Raw genomic sequence first — 17,793 nt, 5'->3', positions numbered from 1 at the left:
ATGGTAGAGAAGGGAAAGGTGGAGCAAGTGGGGCGAACTCTGGTGATTAGAACTGGTTTCAGACCATTCTTAAGGGAGCAGATGCAAGGAGCAGAACCAAGTAGATCCCTGAGGCATGGAGCTATCCTACTCAGTCCAGCAAAAAGAACCCCATGAGCACAGACTCCATACAAAAACCTTGTAAGGAATCAACTTTGCATCTGAAAGTTGTGACCGACTCGTGGCCTTTGTCTGAGGGATTTTCTTTATGAAATTTGGACAAAAGTCCCAAGCTTGCTGTGAAGAGCTTCAGCCTATGGATGTGATGAAAGCTCTCTCCTTCCCAGCAGAATGAGGCGGGAGATGTTCTGCCAGCTCCACTCTTCCCACTCCCGTGTAGGGGATTCCGAGGAAGGATGGTGCCTCTCCCCTGCATCTTGCTCATCTCCAATTTCCAGGCACCCATGCTAACTGTGGGGGGATCACTGAACCCTCCAGACTCACAGGGTGGAGTCCACATCGGGTCAATCATGATAGCACCCTCACCTGATGAGGCCTGCCTTGCCTCAGGTTTATGAGCCTCTCTTGGGCTTCAAAGGAGCCTGTGCTGCAGGGACGCTGTCCTTCCAGACTGCCCCCCACACATGTGACCTCAGGTGTCCTTTGCCTGGTCATCCCTCATGGCTGCCACTTCCTTGGGACCAGCATCGGCAGCACCAATAACTAACATCTATCACTAACTTTCTGATCCACTCACTAATCTACAAAGTCACCAACTGCTGAATGACTGATTAAATAAGGTAGAATTTCCTAGCACAGCAGAAAATATAGCCTCTGCAATCAATATTTATCCAGCAAACATTTACCCATATCTGTGATGGGTCAGCACCTGGGATGGCCCGGCCTGGCACGACCCAGCCTGGCACTAAGTGTGGGGCTATGATGAAGGAGAAGTGCAGGTTCCAGTGTGTGCACTCACCACTACACACTGGGGAGTGTGGGTTCCATTGTAGGCCACCACAAAATAGCAAGCCGCAAAAAATGTTTAGCCTTCCCAATGCATAAAAAATTATGTTTACTCGATACTGTAGCCTAGCAAGTGGGCAATGGCATCATGTCTAAATATATAAAAATATATTTCCTAATTAAAAATAAAACTGTATTGCTAAAAACTGCTCTCCATCATGTGAGCCTTCAGCAAGTCATAATAAATTCACTGGTGGAGGATCTTGCACAGATTCTAAGGGTTCCTGACTGATCAGGGTGATGGTTGCTGAAGGTTGGAGTGAGTACAGCAGTTAGTTAAAATAAGACAACAGTGATGTTTTCTGCATCAGTGCCATACTGTGTAAAAGCATTTTATCTGCAGTAGATCTTTTCTCAAAACTGGAGTCAAATCTCTAAAACCCTAATGCTACTTTATCAGCAAAGGTTATTGTTGTCATTTCAACAGTGCTCAGACCATCTTCCCAAGGAGTACATTTCCATCTCAAAAAAACCATCTTCTTGGCTCATCTAAAAGAAGCAACTCCTCATCTGTTCAAGTTTTATCACAAGATTACAACAATTCAGTCACCTTTTCAAGTTCCACCTGTAATTCTATTTCTCTTGTTATTTCTACCATATCAGAAGTCTTGAAACCCTCAAAGTCAGTCATGAGGGTTAGAATCAATTTCTTCCAACCTCTTGTTAATACTGGTATTTTGACTTCTCATGTAACATGAATACTTTTAAAGGCATCTAGAATGGTGAATCATTCCCTAAAGGGTTTCAATTTCCTTTACCCAGGTCCATGAGAGGAATTGCTATCTATGTCATCTATAGCCTTACAAAATATATTTCTTAAATAATAAAACTTGAAAATCAAAATTACACCTTGATCCCTGGGCTGCAGAATGGATGTTATATTGCCAGACATGAAAATATTCATCACCTGGTATGTCTCCACCATGTCATGTCAATGAACAACAATATTTTATTGTAATATTTTCTAAGTAGCAAAATTACTAGCAGCATGTCTAAATATATTTATTAATTAAAAAACTATATTGCTAAAAGCTGCTCGCCAGCATTATTACAGTAATATTTTGAAAGGAGTCTTTTTTTCTGAGTAGTAGGCCTCAACAGTGAACTTAAAATGTTCAGCAAACCATGTTATAAACAGCTGTGCTATCAGTCAGCTTTTGTTATTCCATTAATAAACATACACAGAACAGGGTTAATGTGGCTAGTGGCTTCAACTTTAAGTTACCAGCTGTATTAGCCCATAAGAAGAGTCAATTTGTCTTTTGGAGCTTTGAAGCCAGACATTGACTTCTTTCTAGTTATGAAAGTCTTAGATGACATCTTCAAAATAAGGTGGTCTTGTCTACAGAAAATATATTTAGTGTAGCCACCGTTACCAATTATCTTAGCTACATTCTAGATAACTTGCTGAAACTTTTTATTTTTTTAAGATTTATTTATTTATGCATACAAGAACTGGGGTATAGGTCAGAGGTGTGGGGATGAGAGGATTCACCAGAGACAGAGTGAGGAACAGAACAAGCAGATTGACTGAAATACACTGCTGAGGGGAACAGCGGGCAAGTCAGGAGAGGTCTGCTGCCCTATGTGGTTTTCTCCCTGGCCAGCCGGGGATCAGACTTGTGTTGCAGTGGCTGCGGGTAGCTTCACAGTGATGTGTCTTAACCCCTTGTGCCATCAGGGAGGCCCCAACTTGCTGAAACTTTTATATCAGCATTTGCTGCTTCCCCTTGCACTTTTATGTTATGGATTCTGCTTAATTCCTTAAACCTTGTGAACTAAATTTTGCTAGTTTCAAACTTTTCTTCTGCAGCTTTCTCAGTTCTTTCAGCTTCACAGAATTAAAGAGTTAGGAACTTGCTCTGGATTCAGCCTAGGCTTAAGGGAATGTTGTAGCTGATTTGATGGCCTATTCAAACCACTAAAATTTTCTATCAGCACTGACTATTTTGATTTCTTATCTTACATGTGTTCACTGGAGTAACACTTTTATTTTCATTTGCATTCACGACTTGGCTAACTAGCACAGCCTATCTCAGCTTTCAGCATGTGTTCCTCACAGAACTTAATCACATCTAGCTTTTCATCTAAAGTAAGAGACCCAAAACCCTCTTTTTAGTTGAGGACTTAGAGACAACTATAGGATTATTTTTAATTGACCTAGTTTCAATAGTGTTGTGTCTCAAGATATAGAGAGGCCTACGAGAGGGAGAGAGATGGGGGAACAGCCAGTCAATGACAGAACACGCAACATTTACTAAGTTAGCTGTCACATGGGCACGGGCTGTGGCACCCCATAACAATGACATTAGTATCATCAAAGATCACTGATCACAGATCACCATACAGATATAACAATAACGAATAAGCTTAGGATATTGATGAAATATATGTTAAGAACTATAAAACAACAACAAACTAAGAGAAATGACAAAAACAGTAATGAAAAAAGTTAGAAATATTTCAATAATTACCAAAATACGACAAAGACAGGAAGTGGACACACCCTGTAATTGTGTGGATAGGCTTGTATAACAGTTTGTGACAAAGCTACAATTTGTAAAAATAAAAAAATGCAATAAAGCAAAGCACATAAAGTGAAGTGCAATCAACCAAGGTATGCCTGTACTTACTCATACTTCAAAATCTAATGTTCTATATAAAACAATGGCTATAAAATAAGGTGAATTTTATTTATTTTTTAAAGATTTATTTATTTATTTATACAAGCACTGGGTACAGTCAGAAGCGTGGGAGGGTGAGAGAATTCACCAGAGCCAGAGCGGGGAGCAGAGCAGCCAGAAAGACCAAAGTACACTGCTGAGGGGAGCAGCAGGTGGCAGGAGAGGTCTGCGCGCCATGTGGGACCCTCCTCCGGTGGCCTGGGAGCAGCTGGGGATCGAACTGGTGCTGCAGAGGCTGCAGGCAGCTCCGCAACCCAGTGCTCAACCGCTGCGCCACAGGGGAGGCCCTATAAAATAAGGTGAATTTTAAATTTGTTACCTAAAACGAAATATTTTTGAAGAGAAAGGGGAAAATAAACATAAACCAGGACAGGCAAATTGGCAGTATTGCCACTGTAGACACTAACCCAGTTGAAAATAACTGTGCCATTCACACTAGTGGTGTACTTAAAAGCAACACAAGTATACTGACTTTCTCATATTTGTAAATCTCCCATCAGTGAATGAAAGTATAGGCAAATACAAGGTAACTAAATAATAATAAAAGACAATAATCTATTAATATGCATCTTTCAGCAAGGAATGACAATAACACACATTTCAAGAATCTAATTAATTATATAGTGGGCATCCTGAGCAGGCAGTCATATAAATAAAAATTTTTCTTCATTTAGAAAACAGAGCTTACCTCTGGAACTTGGAAATGTCACTCATTTCAAAACTGGTATTCAACTTTCTCCTTCCAATAGCAAATGTGGCGAGGTGATCATAGCTGGGAGGAAGATGCTGATTAGGATGCAGAATGTAGGGGGGAGAACAGTTGTTTACAGGGTGATGGCTCACTGGGTGAGGGAAGTATGAAAAGGATGACAAGCTCCAATATTACAACTCTATGATTCAGATCAAGTTTAAAGTATTCAGCAAAAAACTTAAGTTACAATGAGGGCCTCTGTTCTGGCCAAACATTAGATGCCCTCACATCTGTGTCTCCGAGGCTGCCTGTGACATTGGCTGTCCTCACAGTGGACCTGGGAGTATATTAGATATCTCTGTGATTTCCTCCACAGTCCAGCTCATTGCAGTAGATTCTCAGGTTCAAATCACAGCCTACTACACAACAATGACTCAGCTACCAGCCAAACTTTATATATCTTCCCCTGAAAAGCTTGTCTTGACATTACCAGAATCCTGCCTTTGGCCATTTCTGCCCCGACAACCACTATGAAGACTGCTGTTTTTATTTTAATAAATTCTTCCTTTCTCTTATTTTTTTATGATCAGATCTCATTTTATATTCATTTTTGTAACCCTAGCATCTAAAAAAACATAGCAGAGAGTAGGGTGTAACAGAGAAAGACTGATTGGTTTGATGCACCAATAAATAATTTAATATCAAATCAAAATATCAAACCATTACCACTAAATTCAAATGTGGTTTTAATAGTGGCATCCTATAAATTCCTAATAAAAGCATTAAATGATTTATGGATTACACCAATATGATCTGGACATATTTGCCTCCAAACAGGCAACCACAAAGTACAGTGTTATATAACAATTTTTATTAAGGAATAGTTTCAATAACTATATATAGCTAATAATCATTTGTTCTGTATTCTAATGTAAAGGTAGCGACAACATCAGCATTTCAGCTAGATGATAATTTCTAATTTAATGACACAACAGGTAAATTGCAATATTCTCAAGAAATTTGCCAACAATCTGTACGGAAAATTTCATTGTGTCATGAAATTCACTTTACAACCAGGCTGTGAGGGAGACCAGGAAGTGGGGTAACAGGTAACAGGGAAAGTGAGAGCATGGGCCTCTGCTTGATTAGGTATACCTCAGAGAATGTCAGGACAGCTACAACCATGGACCCCATATTCACCAGATTGGATCATTCATCGAGGAATCTTGTTAAACAGGTATTTGCTGAACACCTACTACATGCCAGTCACCTTGGAGAGGGGTAGGTATAAAGAAGACTGAATAACCAGACCCTGATCTCCACACGAGGAAACAGTCAGGAGACCAGTCTTACAGATAGAATAGTATAAGAGGCATGAGTTCATGGAGTCCCAAAACTGAGACCCCTTAAGACCAAATAGAAAATGCAGTCACTTAAAAAAAAACCTTAAATTCTTTCTCAAACTTAAGTCTATCTATACCTGCAGTTCACTTTTTCTGGGACAGTTCCTGGTTGTGGAGAGAATCTTCCAGATTTCCACTCCTTCATATCCCAAAACAGGCATTGGATCCACTGGAAATGTACCGTATAGTTCACTGCTTTAGCAAAATATTTGTTCACAGGATTCCTGTTATAGTCAGCATCAAGTAAGGATAAATATCCCAAGTTGGCATCTGAAAAGAGAAAAAGTAACTTAAGAAACACAATCTGAAGTTTGCAGAAAATCATCACCCTTTCTGAATACAGAGAGACAGTTACAGAGAGTGTGGACAAGGCCAGGAGCTAGGCAGGGAGGGAATGAACCATTTTCTCTCTTGGAGCAGATGAGTCATGAATTAAATAGGCCCAGGCAGAGCTACAGCTGCTAATTTCCCTCAGAGTGTAGGGAATCTTCTTTAAGTTCTAACTCCCTCTGGACACCCTGTACACACTATTTTGTGACCCTACAGCTTCCCCAGACCCACCCAAAGAACTTCCCTCCTTCTCTTTGGCTTCATTCCTGAACTTGTCAAACATTAGTATGCCCTAAGCCTACAGCCATCCTGGGAAGATAGCACAATGACCATGTGGTTTTAGACTGTTGTTTCTGGGAAAAATTTTTATACTCAGATGCAAAAATATTTAATATTTCATTTATTTAAAATTTGCCTCTAGGATTTTTTTAATAATTGGTATTGGAACAACTAGACATTAGTATTTGTTATATATGAAATTAGATCCATATCTCATGACATATATAATAATAAACACCATTATCAAAGATCTACATATGAACATGTCAAATTGCAAAAGTACTAAAAGCAAATAGATATAAAGGACTTACAACACAATACATGTAAGCAGTGAATTTCTAACCCTCAAGATCTAAGAATAAATAAAAAGAAGTTGAAAACTTTACTAATAAAAAAAATCTGCAAAGCAAAATAACCCAGTAATAAAGTTAAAATGATAATTTCTAATTTAATGACACATGATGAACTATAAAAATAAAAATTGTGGGCCTGATGGCGCAACCTATGAAGCTGTCTGCAGCCTCCCCCACCGGCCAGGGAGAAACCTACATGGAGCAGCAGATCTCTTTTGACTTGCCCGCTGCTTCCCTCAGCAGTGTACTTTGGTCAATCTGCCTGTTCTGTTCCCCACTCTGTTTCTGACTCCTCTCACTCTCCACACCTCTGACCTGTACCTCAATTCTTGTATGCATAAATAAATAAATCATTTTTTTTAAAAAGCTGAAACCAGAAAGATAAAAATAAAATAAAACTCGCAACTTATATTGCAGGAAAGTGACAAACTGCCTTAATGTGTTAAAAAATCAAGAAAAAACAAACAATAGAAATTGGATATATTCATGGTTTACACACACTTTGCACATACACACACCACATGCAAACATACACACACCACATAAACATACACATCTACACATGCACATATACAACACACACACATACAAGATACACTCAACTGACTCAGTGACAAAGATCACCCCAATAGCACTGAGCACACTTGGTTTCATATCTTGTTTATTAAGTCTCATTTCCCACCAAGAATCCAGGCTCATAAAGAAATGCCAACTTCTAAGAAAGGGCAGGCAGTGTGCACACTTGCCTGGGTACCCTGATCTTCCAGGAAACATCAGATGCACCAGACTCCTGACATCAGAAACCTTATTGAAAGAACTCCCAATGGAACAACTTGAGCACCAAAAAGATAAAGATGAAATCTACCAAATACATTTCTTTAAAAAACAGAATCTGCATCAACAGAGATAGCACATATTGTGTACAAAGCAGCAAGACTGAAAAAGAGTGAGACAGGCTGGTCTTTACTGAAGAATGCCAGCTAACTGGTGGGGCTAGAAAACCACCATTGCAGCCTGCTATGCATCAGTGATGGGGTGAAAGTTCATGGGGAGGGCAATGCTCACTGGGTTCACAAGTATCACCCAAATACTACAAAGGGAGAACATTCCATTAAAATGGAGAGATTGGCTGACCCATTTGCCACACTTAGCCTGGCTGATGGAGTATCCTTCAAGTGAGTCCCAGGGCAAGTTAGGGCTAAGTAGGCAGGTTCAGGAACAGTGCCAGCAGGGACTATGGAAAAGACAAAGGCTTTTGCCCTTCGAAGATAAGGGCAGAGAAATCCAGAAGGGCTAATGAGGACAGTAAACGTTCAGGCTAAATTTTAAAGCTAATGAGGACAGTAAATCCTAAGAGGTGCTAAAGAAAACAGACTCCAGAAATGAGGTCAGAAAGTTCAGGAGAACTAAAAAAGCAAGGATAGTAACCCCTGAGAAAATAAGACCTTAAGGTAAAAGGAGAAACTCTAAGATAAGAGCTGGAAAAATGGGCAAATCTGTCTGGAAGAGTATGGCCACTAAAAAAAAAACAATCACAAAGTAGAATGATAACATTTTAGAATAGAGAAAAGTTTTAATATTCCCCAGAAATGGACAAATAACGGCTTCTTTGCCCCTCCCAGGTACAGCACACCTAGAAGTCCTTGCTTTCTTCCTTTAAATAAATTGTTCTTTACTTTCCTGAATAAAGTTTGCTTCTCTTTGCTTACTTATCTAAAACATCTGTGAATTCCTTTTTAAGACTTTGTGGGATAAGAGCCCTGGTGGTTCAAAGGCTAAATTAATAGCACACACCGGCTTCACAAGCACCTGGGTACTAAGTCCAGTCACGAGGAATCAATCATGCAAGCTCAGAATGTGGCACACTAAAAAAATCACTACTTGGACTCATTAAATACCTCAATGTCATGAAAATAAAAAGGTAAAAAATGTACTAGTTTTAAAAGGACCACAAAAATGTGACAATAAAATGCATATGTGAACTTTGACTTAATCCTGAATGACAACTATCAGAAGCTCTAGAAGGCATTGAGGATTATCACTAGCCTGCAACTGTGGTCTGAGAGCAGGTGACATTCTGAGGTGATGCTGACTATTTAGTCCCAGGTGTGTTACTAAATTGTGTAGGATTGTGTGCTCATTTTTATGAGATGGAGTTAGATATTTAGGGCTTGAGGGTCAGGATGTCTGAAACTTTCTCTCTAATGATTCACCCTCCCCTCATAACTCCCCTCCCACTCACACATGCACCCGTGAGCACACAGAGTGTATAGTGTGGTGTGGGTCCCTTGCCCACTCTCAGCCCCAATTTCTTGGCTTTGGGGAGGACAGAGAATCAGGACCTCTGCAGTCAAGGCTGCCCATGAGGAGGTGAGGACTGATGGGTCCTGTGAGTAGCAGGGAGAGTGTCACGGCCTCCAACTGCAGCAAATGTAGCAAACAGGACAGATAAACCCAAGGTGCTGTAAGAGCAGCAGCCTGGGAAATTCCTGTGGGTGAGGGAAGGCCACAGAAGGTGGCAACATGTGGCTCTGGAGACCAGAATGGCTGGGGTGTGTGTGGAGGGGTGTCCCAGAGGCTAAGATGACAGGGGAACAAAGGCAGGGAGGAACCTTGGGGAACAGATTCGGAGCAGGGAGACATGGGAGGGCCTGACAGTGACGCACCCCCTACCACTGTGTAACCAGAGGCAGAGTGCCCCACAGTCCGCTGACTCTGAAACAGCCAGATGTTTTTTGTCACGGATAAGAGAAAGCACTGCTAGGCAATCAAATCTTACAGTTGAAGTTCCCATTATACAAAAACAGACCTGAAAATCCGAAGAGCTCACATGCACTGACCTTTCTGTGAAAGAGCAGGTAGATAAATATGTACAGTGTTCTCATCCCAAAAGTAGATCTGTTTCACAAGAAAATTAGAAGGCGTAGGTTTCTCAGAGAATCTAGGAGATAAAAACACACTAGTGATATATAGGTTGGTATTTTTTTCCCCTCAGAGATTTTAATTTTACAGTTTTGTGCAAATATTTTCACTCCTGAGAGGCCAGTTGGCTCTAAAAGGGGCCACTGTGCAATGGACAGTGGTGGAGGGTTATTTGTGCCTCGGTGGTGGGCGTAGTCTGATAACACACATCTGAAGAGGTGTGAACCTGTACCACTATACCACACAACGTTGTAAGCCAACATTACCTCAATTTAAAAAAAAATTAAAAATAGAAGGGGCTGCTCTGCTTTATCCATAGCATCAGAGATCTTCCAGCAAGAACTCCTACGTGACACATTCAATCCTCATTTTATTAAAATAATCAGCTCTGAGTGGCCGGGGTGGGCCCTAGAGCAGTCTGTGATAGTGGTGAGTTGTGGGAACAGGCAGATGAAGGAAGGTAGCTAAACTCAGAAACTGTTCAGACCCAATTTACTTGACTTAAATAAGTTAAAATCCAAGCTTTTTAATCAAATAGACATGTTTCAAACATTTATGTTCAGATGGTGGAATGACCAAAGGGTACACATTGTGTGGTTCTCACCCGACATGAGAGACACCCAGCATAGATGCCACCTAGACCAAAGCAGTGGAATGATCAAAATCTTAGTCAGATGGACATTGTTAAAGTATGATGCCAAAGAATCCTTTCAATATTCATTTAGTTAGACTTTCTATGTAATTAAGTCATAAAATGGGGCTGACCCAAATCTTGCAAAATCGTATTACTGAGAAAGATGCATTTATCAGTCTCCTCAGATAATTGTTTACACATTTTTTTTCCATTGAAAAAAAATTGAAAAGCAGTCTTGGCCCAGATCTACACTGTGAAAGAGAATTAGATTCCTAAATGAATACAGCTGTATCACTCCTGACACTTTAGCTATTGCTCACTCCAATCAACTTAATAGGCAGGAATTCAATCTCAAAAAAACAAAGTAGGGAAGTTTATTCCCTGAAAAATAGACTGTATAACATAATTTCATTAGACAATGAGCCTCATGACTGCATTAAATACTCAGCTTTATTCACTAATTTTCAGGAGTGACAGCCCTTATTTCAGCCTCCTTCCATTGTAGCCTCCACCCCACAACATACCTTACCAGCAACAAGACCGGGAAAGCTTTTGCAATGGGCTTAGAAAATTCTATCCTTATCTGTAGAGATTCCAGGGGATTTTCACAATGCCCAGTGAACTGATGAAAATTCACTTTATCCCGAAGCAACACAAATGTCATTTTATTTCTCCCATTATCCTGTCATTAAATGGAGAACAAGTTAAGCAAGATTTGCTTCTGGAAAAGTCAATGTGTGAAAACTGGCACAGACACCCAAATGAGGCGCGATAACCTGGAAGCCTGTCCTTACCGGGCTGTCCTCCTCCCCAAACTCCACCATTATGGGCTCCCTCAGCCGCCAGCTGCGAATGGGCCTCCTGCTGGAGCAGTTGTGCAGGGAGAGGGCCACCACTGGGCCAACCTTAGGAGACAAAGAGACCAGCAGAGCAGGTGACTTAGTGAGAGAAGCAGGAGACCAAGGCCCAGTGATGCTCCTACCGCAGTTACACACAATCATGAGCCAGGTGGTGCAGGGTAACACAGACTATCAGCACATCTTACTGGTCAGAAGGGCAGGATTTGGGGGGAGTGTAGTGCTTTTTGTATTATTCTTATTCAAGTGAAAAAAAATTAAGTTTTTAAAAATTCTTTATTTCTTACTTTAAAAACCTATACAAAAGAAATATATCCGCTCAGTGTAATACCATGTAGTCAGAGAAATCATATTTGGGGATGTCAGGTTTGAAATATTTTCAATGCACTGGAAAGACAATTTATATTCTATGTTTTTTGCATGAAACTTCCCAAAGTCACTAAAATTCCTTGATTGACATCATTTTAATAGACTATGTATAGATTATCAGGTTTTTTTTTTAATAAGCAGTGGACTATAACCCTCTGATGAATATTTAGGTCCATTCTATTTGTGTATTTGTAAATGTTGCATTGAATGAATGAGTGAATGAATGAATGAATGAATACATCTTTCTTGTTTCTTCAGTGTCAGTTCCTATAGTGTAACACTGGGGTTTGAAGCTCTTCATGTCTGCGACAAAGAACTCAGTAAAAGTCCACACCAGGCTGCCTCCCACACTAGACAGTCACAGCATTAAATCTTTTAAAGACTAGCACTTCTTAAATTTCAAAAAACAATTTAATTTATGTTTCTTTATTGCTTATTAGATGGAATTATTTTCTTCTACTGAAGTAATTTCTATTTCCCTAAAAATGACTGTTTTTTTGAGCATTTTTTGGACCAAAGTAAGTTGTGCATCTTGAATTTGTACATTTGTTCATCAGACACTAATTGGGTGCCGAGAGCTCCAGAGCAGGGCTGAGGGAGAGAACATGCAGAGAGCAGTGTTCTCTGCCACAGCTCTGGTGCTCCAGGGATCCTGCAGGTGGTTTCCAACTGGAGAAGGTGAAGCAGATATTTACAGAATTACCAGGTGCTGGCACCAGCTACATGCCAGTCTGTGCCACGTACTCTAATCTAGTCATACCTCTGACTCTCTGACAATGGATTAAAACACTATAGGAAATAGGAAGCGGTCAACTTATCAGATACTAGGATACTCAGTTTTGCTGATGCTCTCTTCCAAGATAATTAGAGAATAGTTCTAAGTCATTGCTCTCTTACAATTGAGTTGCAAGTGTAAGCATGCACCCCCAACACCTTTTTTTAATCATCAAATCCAATATGTGCACAGTTGAGGTGGTCACTAGAGGGGATGGATTGCCTGTCAAGCTGTACCTGACCAGGTGCTGCTCTCCCCGGATATGGATTCTTCTTGAAGATCATGAGCTGGCTGACATAGCATAGGCTCTGCGTTTCTGCCCCAGCAGGAGTCTGCCCAGCCATGTCTGCAGGTAAATGCACCTGGACGGAGCCCACACTCTGCACAGACCTCTGAAAGTCACAATGAAGTTGTGCACAGACCTCCATCAGCCCAGTGCTGACGTGCAGTCCAGGCTCCTTTTTCAAACAGAGGTAGCCCTGAAATGGAGCATGAGCTGTCAAATGTCACAGTGCAGGTGGGACAGTTGTCTGGAATCCAGATCAAGGGAAGAGGTGGGAATAATTGAAAAACTAGCCAGTTGCAAGTGAATTTGGATTCATTTGCCTGAGCAAAGATTTTGATAGAAAGATATGAATGTCAAATAATAGTAAGACACAAACTGTGTTCTTTCATCTTGACACAGCTTTTGTGACACATTACTCATTTTGTGATAACTGCTATGCTTCTTGAGATTTCCTCCTCCATCCAAAGAGAGCTGGAATGTCATGTATATTTTAATAACATGTGGACTTGACAGTGCCTTAGGGGTTAGTTCAGGGTGGGTATTACATGTGCAGCAAATGTTTCTAGATGTACTAAATGCCAAGTTATGATTGCTATTATTGGATTCATACAGAACATTTATTTATTTTCTAGCTCCCCGAATATCATAGTTCAATGAACCATCAGGTCTAGATGGAAAGGCGGATAATGGGTAGGACAAAGAAGACAAAGCCTATATTTATTACTTCTTGGGAGCACTGGTCATCTCATAAGGTGGAAAAAGAAAAATTTTAGAAAATTTGCCATAGTTGCTGCAGCAGAAATAAATGATATAAACTTAATATTTTGCTAGCAGTTCTATATCATCAGGATTGCTTTTTAATATGTATGAAAAAGCATTGGCATTATTCCACTTCATTCCTCAATAAACATTAGATGCCCCGAAAAATGATATTTCTGAGTCAAAAAATATCCCAGACATCCCAAATGAAAATCTACCATAATAGAAAAGGAAGGAACAGAAGCAAAGTCCCAACTTTATGTTACATTATGCCCATGAAATACTTAAAATTCAAACCAAAAATTTCCAGAAACCAAACCACCAGTCGAAATAATTAATACAGTACTTTAAGAAAAATTAAATTTTTGGTTTTGAAACACAATTACAAATAGATGTGACATTCTGGGAAAGGGGAATAACTGTGTTATTACTAATGGAGAAAAAAGGACAACTTACTACCAGTAAGTCCAAGATGACCTTAGTTCCTTCTTCCCTTAGGTAGTCTGCGTTCCTTGATTTCTCTTGGTCAGAGACTTCTAGTACCCCGGTTACAAGGAGGATGAGCTCACTCACCCATCTTTTATCCACCACAAACCTTCCCGAAGGCCAGCTTCTCTCTAGCAGTGTCTGGGAGTGTTTGAGGATGAGGACTGCGCTCCTAAAGCTTAACTACATGTAAAAAATCAAGTAAATGAAATATTTCATGAATAAAAATGTAGATACTCTTGCCTTTTTCATAGTATCTAGAAATTAACAATACTGCTCAGGAAGCGGATGAGTGATGTGGATTCAAGTCTGGCTTTGGACACTGACTGACTATTGGCCAGCTTCACAGGTAATAATTTGCTCACTTGATATTTAGTTTCCTGACATGTAAAATGAGCCAAAGAAAAATAAATTCTCTCTAACAGCCCTTTATGCTAAGGTACTACTTATTTTGAACACCAACAACCATTTCACAATTCCCTTCACTGCTGTCTGTAGCCTTCTCTCCTTCCTTTGCCCATGTACATTCTGCTCTCAGCCACACAAACTTCCTTACAACTCCAAAACAATTGAGGCCTTTCCCTGATCCATATAAAGTACCTTCCCTGCAATGTCTTTATCCTGTCTTTGCTAAAAAGTCCTACTTCAATCTTTTTCTAAATTCTTAGTATGGCTCATTTTCAAAAACAGAGAGAATAGTATAGTAGCATAGTATACCCATCAGCCCACTGTTGTGATCAGAATTCATTGGCAATAGTTTTTCTATTCCCCAATCAACTACTAAAATTTAGTTACTTATTTGTTTGTTGTCTTTTTTTATTTTTATTTTTTTTTTTACTTCAGGCCTTCCTGAAGGCTTAATTCTAAAAAAACTGCAAGGCCTGATTGATCGATACCAGCATATCCCTAAAAAATATTTAAAAGTAAAAGTCAAGCATCATTTCTATGAGTATTTTAAGTATATATTGATGACAGATAAGAAATTTTTTCTAAATACATGCCCACAATGCTAATATCACATCTAACAGAATCAATCATGATTTTTCCCTCCTTATCTTTTAAAACTGATTTCAAATATCCACCAAAGCGAGTTGCACCATTGTCTCTGTTCCCATAGAATTTTGTCATTCTCCTAATTATAGGACTTAACATATTTACTGAAGTACAGCTGTTTCCACATTTCCTTCATCTACCAGTGCCTGAGAGATAGGATAGCCTTTTCTTTCCTTCTGCCTGAACAGCTCCTAGCAGCTGTTAAATAAATGCTTGTCCAACTAAATGAAATTAAGATTCTATTTTCTGATGGTCATGCTTGTTTAATCGAAACATGGCATACCTATTTCTAAAATCAAACTCTTTCACCATCAATAAAATTAAACAGTCTGGAAATACTAGTAGAGGCCTCACACAGAGGTAAGATTGTCAAAAGATACTCAAATTGAAAGAATAATCTTTTATCTAAACTGAAACAAATGCTTTTTAAAGAGCATATCAGGCTTTTTAAAATCACATGCTAAAAAAAAAAACAAAACACACACACATACACAGTGCGGTTTGTACAATGTTTTTAACCAAAACTTTAAGGAGTGGTTACTTTGAAATGAAAATAATGTTTAGTTTTATCTACCACTCTAAGGTGATAACCATGGGGAAAGAGATGCTTGGCTTTCACCAAATTCATCTTCCTTATTCTTGTGTGTGTTCATTGGTGGGAAGTTATCAATAATTCCAATTCCCAGGGCCTCCCCGGTGGTGCAGCGGTTGAGTGCTGGGTTGCAAAGCTGTCCACAGCCTCTGCAGCACCGGTTCGATCCCCGGCTGCTCTCCGGCCACCGAACGAGGGTCCCACATGGTGCGCAGACCTCTCCTGCCGCCCGCTGCTCCCCTCAGCAGTGTACTTCAGTTCTTCTGCCTGCTCTGCTCCCCGCTCTGGCTCTGGTGAATTCTCTCACCCTCCTACGCTTCTGACTGTACCCAGTGCTTGTATAATAAATAAATAAAATAAACCTTTTAAAAAAATAAATAATTCCAATTCCCAGAACCCAAGAGTCCATCTGGGGTCTTGTAACAGGTTCTCCAAGGGCATCATGATTGCAGTAAGAAATGGCACTTCCAGGCCATATTAGTAGCAAAGGATACAGCTCTCCATGATCTGTCTTCCAACTTATAAAGACAGAGGGTAATGTTGGAGGGCCTGGATGAAAGGAGCTGGTGCCCCTGAATCCCCATAGAATGCTGTCTGCTTAACACCTGCCGTGGCAGGTGAGGATGGAGCACAGACTTGGATTTCAGGAACTATGTATTACGGCAACATTTACCCAATATAGTTTGAGATCTTAGGAGGTTAGTCTCAAGTTGTAAGGCAGATGTACAGAAAATAGTTACAAACCAAAGGTCTTAGTGTACGACAGCAAAGTCAAGTGCCGGTTTGTGCTGAATAAAATAAACTCTGCCTTCAGAATTTTTAGCAGTTCACAGAGAAGGTGGTATATGAATCTTATCTGGACTAAAAAATACTGTTTTGTCAGTGGAAGGAAGCGTTAAAACTATTCCACAAGTGACATGACCAGGTGTCTTTCATATGAAGATAGCTCTGGCAGAGAAATGTGGCAGGCCAGCCCCTTTCTTGTGGTTGTTGCAGTGACGCAATTCAAGAGGATGCCAACAGACATGACTCGGGCAGGAAGGAAAATTGGAGTGCCTGTCATCCCCGTCTCTCTTCGGTCCTTATTTCCTTCCTTTATCCCTTCCTTCCCTCCTCCCTTCTTTCCTCTTTCCCTTCCACCTTCCCTCCCTTTGTTCCTGCTTTCCTGCCTTCCCATCTACCTTCCTTCCACAGCTGCCATGTGCGCTGTGTTAGTGTCACAGTGATAGTTATATGGTGAACAAGAAAGGAAGATCCCTGCCATCACTGGATCTATGTTCCAATGAGGGCAGGGAGTGAGGCAACAGAGGATGAAGGGAGGTAATGGTGAAAGTCTGAAAGAGGATAAACCAGGTGACAGGAGGAGAGACTGTCTTTAGATTGAGGATCATAGACTTCTCTGAAAAAGGGATGCATTGCACTGATGGAATGTAGTCTCCCTGCTGTCCAGTGGGCTGAGGGCCATGCAGAGGTTGGGGAAGGGTCAACTAGCCAGACTCTGGGCCTGAACAACTAAGGGGTATAGAAGGGGAAGGAAAACAGAGAGGAAGGAGCAAATCATGTAAGCCACTGTGAGGTTCTGGATTTGCTTCCATGGCATGGAACCAATTGAGTGACATTAACCAATTAAGGATCTGAATATGACCTTTGACTGCTATGTGTGCATTGTCCAACAGCAAGAGAGGAGGCTGGGAAGACAGAGAAATGACATGTGCTCAGCTTAGAGCAGGAGAATAAAGGTGCGCAAAGCAGGGAGGATGATAGGGAGGGACTCTCTGGGGTCTCCTCTCATTTCCCCATGAACAGAGGAATGAGAACATCAGCTGGAGACTTGAGAAAGAGAAGGGGTGAAGATGGGGAAGTCTAATGCTATGGATGAACAGTAAAGAACAATTCCCTGACCAAAAGTATTCACAGCATAAATGCTTGGTTTAATCTGTTTCCACTTTAGGTTTTCAAATATCATCCTGAAAAAGTTCTTCACCAGTGATTTAAGATGGGCAATGCTGTTCTAATAAATTCTTGTCAGAAAATCATATTTTTTTAAAGATTTATTTATTTATGCATACAAGAGCTGGAGCGCAGGCCAGAGATGGGGTGGGGGGGGCTCTGTGAGAGAGGATTCACCAAAGACAGAGCAGGGAACAGAACACAGAACAGGCAGACTGATGCTGAGGGGAGCAGCAAGTGAGTCAGGAGAGGTCTGCTGCACCATTTGGGTTTCTCCCTGGCCGGCCAGGGATCAAACTCATGTTGCAGAGGCTGTGGATTGCTTCATAGTGTGGTGCTTAACCCCTTGAGCCACCAAGGAGACC

General features: G+C 40.6%; 1 protein-coding gene across 1 annotated transcript in view; it reads right to left on the bottom strand.

Annotated features, from left to right (window-relative positions):
• PKD1L1 (polycystin 1 like 1, transient receptor potential channel interacting) overlaps positions 1-17,793 on the bottom strand; it is a gene marked incomplete at both ends in the record, with an annotated part of 154,865 nt that overhangs the window by 61,610 nt on the left and 75,462 nt on the right. Inside the window, 7 exons of the mRNA XM_084247735.1 lie at positions 4,378-4,461; positions 5,861-6,053; positions 9,586-9,686; positions 10,826-10,983; positions 11,096-11,206; positions 12,539-12,781; positions 13,726-14,016. Of these exons, the coding sequence (XP_084103861.1) occupies positions 4,378-4,461; positions 5,861-6,053; positions 9,586-9,686; positions 10,826-10,983; positions 11,096-11,206; positions 12,539-12,781; positions 13,726-14,016 (1,181 nt within the window). The remainder of the gene's footprint in view (positions 1-4,377; positions 4,462-5,860; positions 6,054-9,585; positions 9,687-10,825; positions 10,984-11,095; positions 11,207-12,538; positions 12,782-13,725; positions 14,017-17,793) is intronic.

The sequence above is a fragment of the Talpa europaea genome (assembly GCF_964194135.1).
Source record: "Talpa europaea genome assembly, chromosome: 11".
NCBI lineage: Eukaryota > Metazoa > Chordata > Mammalia > Eulipotyphla > Talpidae > Talpa > Talpa europaea.
This window is presented reverse-complemented; position numbering and strand designations above follow the sequence as displayed.